Source organism: Amblyomma americanum, chromosome 6 (genome assembly GCF_052857255.1).
Source record: "Amblyomma americanum isolate KBUSLIRL-KWMA chromosome 6, ASM5285725v1, whole genome shotgun sequence".
Lineage (NCBI taxonomy): Eukaryota > Metazoa > Arthropoda > Arachnida > Ixodida > Ixodidae > Amblyomma > Amblyomma americanum.
This window is the reverse complement of record NC_135502.1, coordinates 61,285,433-61,298,361: the sequence shown is the minus strand read 5'-3', so window position 1 is coordinate 61,298,361 and position 12,929 is coordinate 61,285,433. Positions and strand designations below refer to the sequence as shown.

Below are 12,929 nucleotides of genomic sequence, written 5' to 3'. Positions count from 1 at the left end.
TCGCGATTGTCATTCAAAGCGGCGTCCCTGCTCAAGAAATCAAGCTCAGAACAAAACTTGAGGCGGTAGCAGTCAGCATCGTCTGCTACAAAACACTGACAATCTGTTCCGTGTACATTCCCCCACATTTTACATTAAGAGTCCATGACCTACGAGAACTGATAATGAACTTCCAGAGCCATATCTGGTAGTTGGGGATTTTAACGCTCACTCCCGTTTTTGGGGAAGTGAGCGCTGCGACTCTAGGGGGTAAACAATCGAAGATTTTATTCTTACAAACAATATATATCTTTTAAACAAGGAAAAGGCCACATACTGCTCTGCAACCTTGGGCAATATGAGCTGTTTAGAATTGTCTTTTAGTTCTCCATCTGTTTTTAACGATTTTAAATGGGACGTTATCAACAACCCATATGGCAGCGATCAGCTTCCTGTATTAATCAGTTTGACATCTGCGCCAGAAATCATCCCAACTAAACCGCGACGTTGGAAGCTGCATTTAGCAGACTGGGAAATTTTCAGAGCACAAGCCAATTTAGAGGATATCGCTTTAGAAAACCTCAGCATCGACGAGATAAACGAAATGCTCACGAATTGTATAATTAATGCTGCACACTTAGCTATTCCTCAGTCTTCAGGAGTGGTGTGGTAAAAACAAAGCGTGGTGGACAAAGGAATGCAAGGAAGCAAAAAAACAACAAAATAGAGCTTGGGGCAAATTTCGCAGGTACCCTACACGAGAACCTCGTATGTTTTAGAAAGGCAAGAGCAAAAAAGCTCGGTACGTCCGTCGCAGTGCCGAGGAAGCTTCATGGCAGAGTTACGTTTCATCTATAAGCTGTCAAATAACATCAAAGAAAATGTAGGAACAGGTTCGGAAATTAAATGGCAACTTCTCACCGTTCACGATTCCTCTTTTTGACAACACCTGGCATACAAACAAGCATGGGGGAACAGGCAGACATTTTGGGGGAACACTTCACTGCTGTTTCTAGTTCATCTCACTATACGCAGTCCTTCCTGAAATACTAAAGTATTGCCGAAAAACAAAGGTTTCCAACAAGTGGAGGTGCAAACCAACAACACGACAATTTAATCACTCTCCAAGAAATCAATGCTGTACTGTCTGCCAGCAAAAAAACTGCTCCAGGACCCGACCAGATACACTATCAAATGCTTGCCCATCTTTCCCAGCCTGCCATAGAGGCACTCTTGAATTTCTTTAACAAAATACCATATAAACGCGTGTAAGGGCCGCACCCGTGTAAGGGCCGCACCCCGTATTCCCAAAGGAAATATTTGAAGAAAAAAAAAAAATCCGTGTAAGGGCCGCACCCAAACTTTCCAGGAAACACGCAAGAATAGCCTTCGAAATACATGCGCACAGGAGCTTCGAGGTGCCGCCCATGGATGGCGCCTGAGGCCGCGGGTCATCATCATCATCTTTTCTTCTGCCGCGAGCTTCTGCTACTGTACTTCCGCTATCCGTATCGGTATCGGTATCGCCAGGTCTAACTTTTTTCTGTTCTGGCTGTCAAAGCATGCGTTTTTTGGTGGTTGTGCTAGCGTGGTCGCTCGGCATAGTTGTTGCTCTCGTGCGCTGTCGTTCTTCACTTTTTCATGAACTGCCTCCGAGCATTGTCACTGTTGAATGATGGGCAAGCACCTCAACAGCTACACAGCGGGCTTTAAACTGAAAGTAGTGGAGTTCGCTCTCGAACACGGCAAGCGTGCCGCGGGCAGAAAATTTGACGTGGACGAGAAGTGTGTCCGACAGTGGTGCGGACAAAGGGATGCGTTGAAGAATACCAGCTCCAAAAAGAGCGCTTTCCGAGGCAAGCCATGCAAACTTCCTGAACTAGAAGAAGAGCTGCTATGCTATTCAGTGGAAGTGCGGAACAACGGCTACGCGTTGACAACGGACATGCTGCGCGTGAGGGCACAAGCCTTGGCGCGTGCTAAAAGCATATCGCACGAGGACTTCAAGGCTAGTGCCGGCTGGGTACGAAGATTTCTGAAGAGGAAGGGCCTATCATTTCGGCGAAGGACCACGCTGTGCCAGCGGCTGCCCCCCGACTACACCGACAAGGTGCTCAGCTTTCAGAAGTATGTCATCGGTCTGCGTCGTGAGCACAACTATATATTTTCGCAGATAGCGAACGCCGACCGGACCCCCGTGTGGTTCGACTGTCCCGAGAGCTGCACAGTTGAACTGAAAGGAAAGAAGAGTGTTTTCGTGCGGACAACCGGCGCGGAGCGCCAACGGTGTACCGTTATGCTGTGCGTCACCGCGGACGGGCGGAAGCTGCCCCCCTATGTCATCCTGAAAAGAAAAACGATTTCTAAAGGCGTTTTACCCAAGGGAATTGTAGTTCGCGCCCAAGAAAAGGGCTGGATGGACGATGAGCTTGTGCTCGACTGGCTAAAAAGCGTTTGGGAGAAGCGCCCAGGCGCCATGCTGGCCCGACGATCGCTCCTCGTCTTGGACAGCTTCCGCGGTCACTTGACGGGTAGGGTTAAGGAACGCCTGCACGGTATCCGCACAGACATGACCGTGATACCGGGCGGCCTCACCGGCATGCTGCAACCCCTGGATGTAAGCGTCAATCGGCCTTTTAAGGTTGAATTTCGAAGGCAGTATTCGAAATGGATGGCCAATGGCAATCACGACGAGACGCCGACAGAGCGACTTAAGAGGGCACCGCTCGCGACTATGCTTGGATGGATTTTGTCCGCGTGGAATTCCGTGTCGACCGACATTGTAACCCGGAGTTTCAAAGTGACCGGAATTTCAAACAGTTTAGACGGGACCGAAGACTACTTTCTGTGGGCTGAACATTTACCTGAACACAGCACCAGCTCGGAGTCTGAAGACTTCGTGAGTGATGCCTGAATGGTAAATAAATGCCGCGCATTCCAGACTGGTTTGCTTTCACTTGAAAAAAAAAATTTTTTTTTCGAAAATCGCGTGTATGGGCGGGCCGCACCCCGAAATTTGCCCCCCGAATCTGGGAAAAAAAGTGCGGCCCTTACACACGTTTATACGGTATGCACAGAAGGAAAAATACCTAAAGAGTGGAAGAAAGCCATCATAGTGCCATTCCTGAAACCTGGAAAACCACCAACTTCCCCAAGTAGCTATAGGCCGATAGCCCTCACAAGCTGTCTCGCGAAATCTTTCGAAAGTGTCCTTAATATAAGATTAACATTTGTCCTTGAATCCTGCAAACTTCTTGATGTCCATCAATGCAATTATAAAATGGGATGCTCCACAACAGACCATATAGTTCGCCTCGAAGACACAATAAGAGAAGCTTTATACACAAACATCACTGTCTTGCCGTTTTCTTCGATATGGAGAAAGCATACGATACAACCTGGAGGTTTGGGATCCTCCGCGACCTGGGTAGGATCCGCGGTAGGATGTTAAACTGCCTCACTGACTTCCTTTCGGACAGTTCATTTCAAGTACGCCTGGGATCAACCCTGTCCAGGAGCTTCGTTCAAGAGAACGGGGTTCCTCAGCGGTGTATTTTAAGCACGATATTGTTTATTATAAAAATGAATTCGATAAGTAAAATAATCCCAAAGTCCATCCTGTATTCAGTGTACGTTGACGATCTTCAAATAGCCTGCACATCCTCAAACGTAGCAACATGTGAGAGACAAATACAGTTGACAATGAATAAACTAATGACATGGGCAGATCAGAACGGTTTCCAGTTCTCCACACAGAAAACAGTAGCCATCCTTTTCTTGCTGAAACGAGGTATACATCTGAACGGAACACAGATACCCGTCAAAAATGAGCATAAATTTCTAGGGATAACTTTTGACAAAAACTCACCTTTCCTGCCTCATATAAACGCACTGAAAAAGAAAGCCTCCGGATTCCTAAATATACTCAAAGTACTGTCACGTAAACATTGGGGTGCTGACAAGACATGTCTTTTACAAATTGATTGCTCAGTGGTACGCTCCACCTTATTAGACTATGGATGTATTGTTTATGGGTCAGCGAGACCTTCGTACCTGAAACGACTAGATCCAATACATAATTTAGGTTTGCGTCTTTCCCCTGGTGCTTACAGAACGTCACCCATAAGTAGTCTATATGTGGAAATCAATGAAACGTCACTTACAGATTGAAGAACCATGCTCACATGCTCATACATTTTAAAAATCTGTTCACTACCCAAACACCTATGTTACCAAACAGTCACAAAGTGTCCATCTAGAACACTGTTTAACAACAAACCGCTCGCTATCAGGCCACTTCTGCGTTTTGAAGAGATGTGCCAAAACCTCGGCGTACTAGATGCATTACCTGACATTACTCGGAGACAAGATCCACTGCCTCAATTGTACAATTTTCCTGCAATCTGTGATCTCACTCTTATGCAGTTCCATAAAACACAAACTCCGCAACAACATATAGTACAAGAATTCCTTTCACTCGAAGAAAAATACACTAGTTTTACGCAGTTTTATACAGATGGTTCAAAAACAGACGCAGTGGTCCGAGGGAAGTCGGAGAAGACAGTACGACTTCCACAGTGCTCATCCATTTTCACTGCAGAATGTTACGCAGTCTGTGCGGCCGTAGAAAAAATAGAAAACGAGAACCTTACCAACAGTATTATTTACGCAGACTCCCTCAGTATACTTACGGCTTTGCACTCTAGAAATGTAGTCACTCCGATTCTTGGTGACATCATACACAAGATAGTAACAGTCGCAGCTCGAGGACAAAACATAAAATTCTGCTGGGTTCCCAGTCATGTCGGAATAAGAGGCAACGAGAGGGCAGATTTCCGCGCTGCTAAAGTTTGTGGCAAGTAAATAAAGAAAGTATATATACCTTTTAAAGATTGCATAAACTTAGTACAGCGTAAATTAAAAGAAAAATGGCAGTCGGAATGGAACGGCGAAGTGAGTAATAAACTACACTTGGTAAAGCCAGTTTTAGGTGAATTTAAATCATGCGTGCACCAGGAACGTTTTAAGGAAGTGATTTTATGCAGTCTCCGGATAGGTCACATGCACTTTACAAACAACTTCCTGCTAACAAAACAAGACAAACCTATTTGCGAATGCGGAGATGATCTTACAGTTATCACATTTTATTTTCATGTGTGCAACTGGAAACACTAAGAAAAAAGTATTTTACTCAATTTTATAATGAATGCATTCCTTTTCATCCAGCACTGCTCTTAAGTGATAATGCCATTGTTAACACACATTCCGTTTTTAGCTTTTTAAAAGAAGCAGGGGTACTTGAAAAACTGTAAACTTTGAACCACTGGTTTGCTTTAGTACAGGATACACCTCAGCCACTCTCAATTTCCGGAGAAGAAGGCTGAGGCTTTTTATTTCATTGGTTGGGAACCTCAGGATCCTTGTCCAGCCAAGGATAGCTGCTGAGGCTACCTGACCTTCTCTGCGGCTTTTACCATTAGCTATTGCCAGATTTCTTCTTCTCTCTTATTACTAGGCATTTCAATATTTTTAGGCCATCTACACCATCGACAATTTTTCATATTCCTAAACATTCTACAGACAACCAATTGTATACCTTGAGCTTGGCGCATGATGGCCTTAGCTGCCTATGTGCCATAAAACCCAACACAACACAACACTCCGTGACACACGCATTCAGCATTCTACGGAGAACTCTAAGTACGCTGTTAAAAAACAAGCAGGACATCACGCTCAACGCAAGTGAGCAAAGTCATTTGGGAGCATGTCGTGTGTGCCCTGCTGCTTTTGGCAAGGTTGAGAAGGCGCTGTATGCGTGGCTTCTCGAAGGCTGAGCGAAAAACACCCCTGCGGATGGCCCCATGGTTATGGAGAAGGCCAAATCATTGGCCATGGCTCTTGGCGAAGAGAACCTTTGTGGTGGCACTGGGTGGCTGCAAAGGTTTAAAAACCGCCACGGCGTTGTGGCAATAGCCATTTCAGGCGAAAGTGGGGCTGCCAGCAGCCAGGAGATGCAGCATTGGCTTTCAGAGGAGTGGCCGAAGATCGCTGAAAAGTTTTTGCCTGCTAGTGTCTTCAATGCAGACGAGACTGGTCTCTTTTGGCAAATGCTGCTGAATAAGACGCTCGATCTCCGTGGGAGCTCATGCCACGGTGGGAAAATGAGCGAAGTGCGTGTGAGGTTTCTGCTTGCGGCAAACATGGATGGCTCGTGCAAGCTGCGTCCATTTGTTATCGGAAAGAGCACGTTGCCACGCTGCTTCAAGAATTGCAAGCAGCTTCCCGTCCACTATGGCTGTAATAAGGCCTGGATGACACGCCAACTTTTGGTTGAATGGCTGCAGGCTTGGGACGCCGAATTGGGCAGGTCGGGCCGCCGAGTATGCCTTCTGTTAGACAACTGCTCAGCCCATCAAACGACTTGCAAGCTGCAGAACATTGAACTCAAGTTTCTCCTGCCGAACACCACAGCGAGACTGCAGCCCATGTACCAGGGTATTGTAAAGGCTTTCAAGGTAGGCTACAGAAGGTGATTTGTTCTGCGGCCATTTATAAACCTCCGCATGGAACTGATCTCAAGATAGACCTGCTTGGCGCCATCCAGATAACCGGCGCCTGGAATGACGTAAAACTCTCCATGGTAGCCAACTGTTTTGGCAAGGCAGGCCTTGAAGTGGCTGGAGAAGAATGTCCTGAAGCTTTGGATGGTGACTATGAATGCTTGGAGGACGCGTTTCTCTACTAGTCCCATTTTCCCGGCGTCGTCCCGTCGGAACTTGCCGTTCAGGACTTCATCAACTCTGACAGCGAAGTTCAGGCTGCAGCTGACGTCGCTGATGAGGACATTATGGCCGGAATAGCTGGCGTTCAAGAAGGCGATTCCAGCGACGACGAGGACACCTGTGTTCCAGAGAGATGCACTTGTGCACAGCTGCTAAACTGGCATCAGCGCTCGGCCTCATTCGGCGTGTTGTTGCTGCGAAATGGAAGGTACCATGCTGTCGCACCTGGACAGTCTCAAGAAGATAGAGACTGGTGTTTTCAGCTTCATTAATCACAGCAAAAAGCAGTAGAAAATTAATGATTTTTTTTTGTGTGAATTGAAAAATAAAGTGGTTTCACGTTGCGTGCCAGGACTTTGCGGTTCACGACTCTTGCGATTGGTAAGCCACAATTTGTCATGATCTCGAGTGTGGATTAAGCCTCTATCTGTATATCGAATTTTCGCTGTATCGAACTATTTTCCGATCCCCTTAGAATTTGATATATCCGGGTTCGACTGTACTTGCATGTTGAAAGATTGATTCCTCTGGAGTAGTTTTTTTTTCACATGTATTGCTGTAACCTCAGGGAAGCTGTGACAAGGGCTGGGACACAGTATGCCTGACAAACGCATTGGCTGTTCACTAATTGGTAGAAAAGAATGTCATTTGTTTACAAAAAAAAAAAAATCTACAGCAGTGTGAAGACATCGTCTACATTGAAATATAATGAGTAAGTTGTAGGGCCTTTCAGTTACATGAAGCCACTCTTCATGGTCTCTTGGAAACTTCACGAAAGTTTGAGGCAGATCTTTTTGGTAACATGGCTGCAATGTGTGCACTGGACGGCATTGTCTGTGGACTGATGGCGTGGACAATAACGTAATTGCGCAGATATATGTCGAGTTTGTTGGATGGCAACCCACTTGCTTCAGCATAGATCCTCTTGAATGCTGGTCGTGTTTCATACACTAAGCTTGTATAGAAGGGTCTGTGTATTTTTAATTTGCTTTATCTTGTATTCGGATTGTTTGCATGCTTTACCAAGCCATCACATGCATTTGGTTAGGACGGTGCCTCAGCTGTTGTTGTAATGGGCATTAAGGAACAGAGATAGCATATCAGTGTTGATCGGATGTTCATCGTTTTTATTGGAGAATCTGATAATGGCCTCCTTCAATTTTGCCCTCATCATCGCAGTTGAGCTTGGCCTCAACGAGGAGGACCCATCAGCCAAGGGGCCCAACCTTTCGGTATACAAGGATGCCTTCGAGAACACGTTCCTGGAAGATACGGAGCGCTTCTACAACAGGGAGAGCATGGAGTTCCTTAGACAGAATCCTGTCACAGAGTACATGAAAAAAGTATGTGTGCATGAATTTTTTTTATTCCTTTTTTCTATTCCGCATTTTCGCTGCTTCTGCTGGGGTTCCCCTGCTGATAAACATGAGAACTAGGGTAGCTTTTGTGTACCTGCATGTTAGAAGTTGAGGAGGGGAACTTCAAATGTGCAGTCACTGCTGCAGCCAGAAGTGCTTGACGTGAGTGCTGTTGTATGCCACTGAGATGGCTTAGTGGCTTTTGGCATTGGTTGCCACTGAGCCCAAGGACACGGGATTGAATCTCTGTTGCACCTGCTGCATTTCGACGGCAACAAAATGCAGAAACGCCCATGTGCTGTGCAATGGCAGTGCATGTTAAAGAACCCCTTGTAATTTAAGGTAACCCGGAGCCCTCTACCACAGCGTCTTTCGTAGCGTGTGAGCAGCTCTGGGACATTAAATCCCACATATTACTGTATTTACTCATGTTACGAATCCACCCCTACTTTTGTTAATGAGAAGTGTTTTTTTTAACTGCATACCTGACGATCTGGGCCGGTGTTCAGTATATTCATTTTATCTCGGCACGATTGGCTGCTGTTGTCGACTGTCACAAAATTGCTGCATCGCGCTGTGATACAGGAAACACTTTTTGAAGGGAACAATGCTAAGCACCGGCCAAACAGGAACGTGTGATGCAGGGACCCAACTTGTCTACTGTACGCTTTTGTTGATGATGGATTGTTGATGATGGATGGCCGTATAGACAAGGGATCGGAGGGGCAGATGAACTGGCTGAAGGGCAGGTGGAGGTGCGGGTGGCAGGCGGATGGCTGAATGTACATATCAAATTTTTTACTCTTAAAAAAAATCTGTCAGCTGTTTCTTTTTTTTTTTTCCGCATAACAAACCTTCCCCACAAATTTACACTTTTTAAAAAAAAAAAGTGGGTTCATTACACAAGTAAATACGGTACTTTTAGCTATGAATGCTGTCTCCTCACTCCGCATTAGAACTCAAAAGCTGAAGAGGTTAGTTTGCTTCGTGTAGTATGCAGGCTTTTGTGTATCCATATTCTTGCAACTTGCATTGTAAGGCGATAGCTTGCATGAGTGTATCGTTCTCCTACACTTGGGAGCTAATCGCACACTTCCCGAAGCGACCACTTTGTGCTCATATCTTTCTCTGTGTTGCAGGAAGTTGTGAGGTGGAGGGCAGCTGAGTGACTAGCTTTGCCTCATGATAATCCTGACCTTGTCATACGTAGGTTTTGGCACTAGGGAAATTCACATGTGCAGAAGGATAACCTCACTGTGGCATGGTGCTGAAATGTCATGAAGAGCTCAAGGCCACCTGCTGGCAGCGATTGGAAGTCATAAAAACAGCAGTCTCCACATGACTTATGACTAGGGGTGTGGGAATATTGAAATTTTCGAATACGAATCGAATACGAATATGAAGAAAAAATGGCTTCGAATATCGAATCGAATATCTGGTCAGCACAAAAAATAGATTCAGAAAAGATAAACAAGCAAACATTGTTACTCATATTCTTTTCAAAATAGTGTATGGCCTTTGCAGCTGAAATAAACAAAACTAGACTGCCTGAGCACTGTATAAAAAAAAATAAACATGATGTGCGCAGACTACTTAATTGAACAGCATAACAGTATCCAACCTGTAATGTGATCAGGCAAAATGAAATCCATAACATGACAAGACTGGAAACAAAAATAACATGATGGCTAGTAAAACCTCATTAATTCGGAGTTCAAAGAACCGACAGAAATGCCCGGGTAATTCGAAGGTCGGTTTATAATATGCCTCGCACTGTTAAAAAAAAAAACTACCGAAAATGTGGTAGTCTTATGAGGCGGCTCTTTAGTGCAAACACCTGTAATCCTGTGACAAGCACCGAGTTTCGGCGTCCATGAAGACATCGTGAACGTAAGCGAGATGGGAACGCACATTGACGTTGGAATGGCGAAACTTCTTCTAAAAAGGAAAAAAAAATGACCAGCGACGCGTCAGTCAGCGTCTGGAAACGGCACGGTGCTGAGATTGGGCTACTGGCGAATGCACGGGCCGACAGTTGCCATTGCCACGGCCGAGTGGTGAAGCTCAGAAACCAAAACTACGCGGCCAGGTTATTTTTTTTACCTAGTGAAAGGGGCCCTCCGAACGTTGTCACACCTGCCGTTACGCCCACTTAGGAGGTGCATTAGTTACAGTGGCCATGCAATAGGCGGGATTTTTACAGGATCGCTTGCCCTGTTGCGACATCTTGACTCGCCCCTTTGGGAGCCTCACGCGAAACTCCGCAAGTAGGCTTTTCTGCATAGCGTAGTTGACCAAAATAAGATGGCGGTGGTCACGCTTAGAGAGTTAAGGTGACAGAACGAATGCCATGCGTGTGGACATTAATTAGATAACATATTACGGAAGGATAAAAAGTAAACGCGCTTTCGCGTTGCAATTGTTAGAAGCGGGTCGTCCCTCATCTCGTTCACAGCACGTGTGGTATGTGGGAAAGCCCACTTGTTGAATTGCGCACAAGGTCAAGTCTAGCTGCATCGGAATGTGATCGGTCCATGCAATAAGCGGTGGAGAAGAAAGAAAACAGTGCCTTTATATTGTTTTCCTGGAACTTTAAACTCTATATTCAGATAATTTGTCCAGATATTGCGCTTCTGCCACAAACAAATTTACGAAAGTCTGCGCGGTATACGATCGCTGCCGAGTATTCGTGAATTTTCGAATATTAGAAAATTCACGAATATCATTTCTTGAATATGAATATGAACCGAATATGAAGCATATTTGATTCGTATTACAAGATTCGAATATTCGCACACCCCTACTTATGACATATTAGATCATTTGCGTGATGTTCAATGTCCTTGGAAAAGCACTAAAAATAATTCCATGTATCTGGTTCGTTTGCATGTCTTTTGCATGTACAGAAGCGCCTTCATCTCAAGAAAAGGGCATAATTTGTGGCTGTTATTAAAATTATTGTATCTTAAAATTATTGTATCTGCTCGTGTGCCTTGCTTTCTGCACTGCTTCAAAGTTTCATCGCTAAAATCCACTGGGAAGTACTCTAAAAAAAATGTTTAGTGTACTGCGGTGGCACTGGATACCAGAGGAAACGCTCAAAAAATCTTTTTTGCTTCGTTAAGGTTTTCTGACTAGATGCTCACCTTGAGGAGTAGATTTTGCCACTACTGCTTTTGGTCTATTTTGACCTCTTTGTTTTGTTGCACTCACAGATCTCCACTATATGCAGTGACAGTCTTGGTTTTTAATTTTGATGGGTTATAGATTTTTGGTGTGACATCTCGTTTACAGGTTAGACATGTATGTGCCAACTGCTTTCTGCAAGGTTTAGAAGAGAAAAAGAATTGTAGAAAAAAATTTATTCAGATGTAATGCTGAAATTTTGTGCTTGACAGTGACAGCATTGCTAACATGCTAAAAAAAGTTTGTCAAAATCCATCTAGAAAATAGAAAGCTGATGTTGAAAGCCACATCCTTCCTTAAAGTGACCCAGAAAGGGGCCCTCAATAAAGGTGCGGTATGTCTGGGATGTTAAAAGACGACTGTTCATAATTATCCTCCAGCAAGAATTGTTTTAATGCGTTTTGTGGAAGCGGAGTAATATGCAGACAAAATTTGAACTTCCGCGTATTTGCGCCTTTCCCTCTCCTTTCGCACACCAAAACGGCGGCGCTCCTCTGCCGGCTCCACTCACCGGCCCCTCCCCTACTTCCGCCGGCTGCGGCACGCACGGAGTGGCTGCGGCCACGGTAGCGCGTGATGTCTGAAAGAATTTGGTGCTGTGAACCAATGATAACCCCAGGCTGCTGATGTTATTTGCACGACGTGACGTCATGTGCCAGGTTTTCGCGTTAAAGACCGGCACCACGTATCACCGCAAGGTGCGAAAGCGGGAATTTTTAAAAATGTATTGTAAATTTCCCGCTCGCTTTTGAGGTCTCGTACGCGGCATGGATGCTCGGTGGCCTGTACTCTACATAATGCAAGCATTTTAAAGCCAAGCTCAAACACCCCTTTCTGTGGCCCTTTAAGTGAGCAAGCACCCAGTGTTCCTGTAATTTCCTTGGTAGTGTCCATGTTCGCTCACGCTAGCAATTGTGTCTTCCTGTTTTATGCTATTGCCAAAGTTACCAAAGTGACATGGCTGAATGTTATTGAATTGCCGTTGATTCCTGTGCCTGTCAGTGGAGTCACTTGGAGTCTTTGACATTCATGAACATAACATTCTCTGGAGTACAGCTGAAAGGTCTGATGTATCTCAGTTCTCAGAGTTCTCTTTAGTGTCCCACTAAGCATGTGGAGATGCCCTGTAATGTACCTGGCAGTCCGTTTTGTTATCGCCTGCATTGCAAAAGGCCATGCTCCCATTGCAGCTTGGATTCTTTGTGACCATGTGCTGCTGTTCTATATGGGCCCATTTCCAGCATCGTCTGGATGTCTGCTCACACTCGCAGCCATGGGAGAGTTCTGTTGGCGGTCAGCCTTTTTTTGGGGCTTGGCCTAAGGCTGGCTTTGGCTTCTGTCTTGGCAGGCGGAGCAGCGCCTGAGTGAGGAGCAGCGGCGAGTGCAGCTGTATCTGCATGAGACGACCCTGGAGGCACTCGCAAAGACATGCGAGAAGGTACTCATCGAGAAACACCTGGAGATTTTCTACGCCGAGTTCAAGAATCTGCTCAGTGATGACAAGGACGAGGACCTCGGGCGCATGTTCCAGCTTGTGTCGCGCATCGTCGATGGCCTTGGGGAGCTGCGAGCCCTGCTGGAGGAACACATACAGGTATTTTGGGCCGGTTGTTGGGGTCATGAC

At 45.5% G+C, this 12,929-nt stretch overlaps 1 protein-coding gene across 6 annotated transcripts in view; it reads left to right on the top strand.

The window, feature by feature from the left end:
• The window catches only part of Cul1 (cullin 1), a 65,012-nt gene that overhangs the window by 23,901 nt on the left and 28,182 nt on the right, over positions 1 to 12,929 (top strand). For all 6 annotated transcript variants that reach the window (XM_077627152.1, XM_077627156.1, XM_077627154.1 and 3 more), the window contains exons 8-9: positions 7,941 to 8,104; positions 12,654 to 12,899. In XM_077627152.1, the coding sequence (XP_077483278.1) occupies positions 7,941 to 8,104; positions 12,654 to 12,899 (410 nt within the window). The remainder of the gene's footprint in view (positions 1 to 7,940; positions 8,105 to 12,653; positions 12,900 to 12,929) is intronic.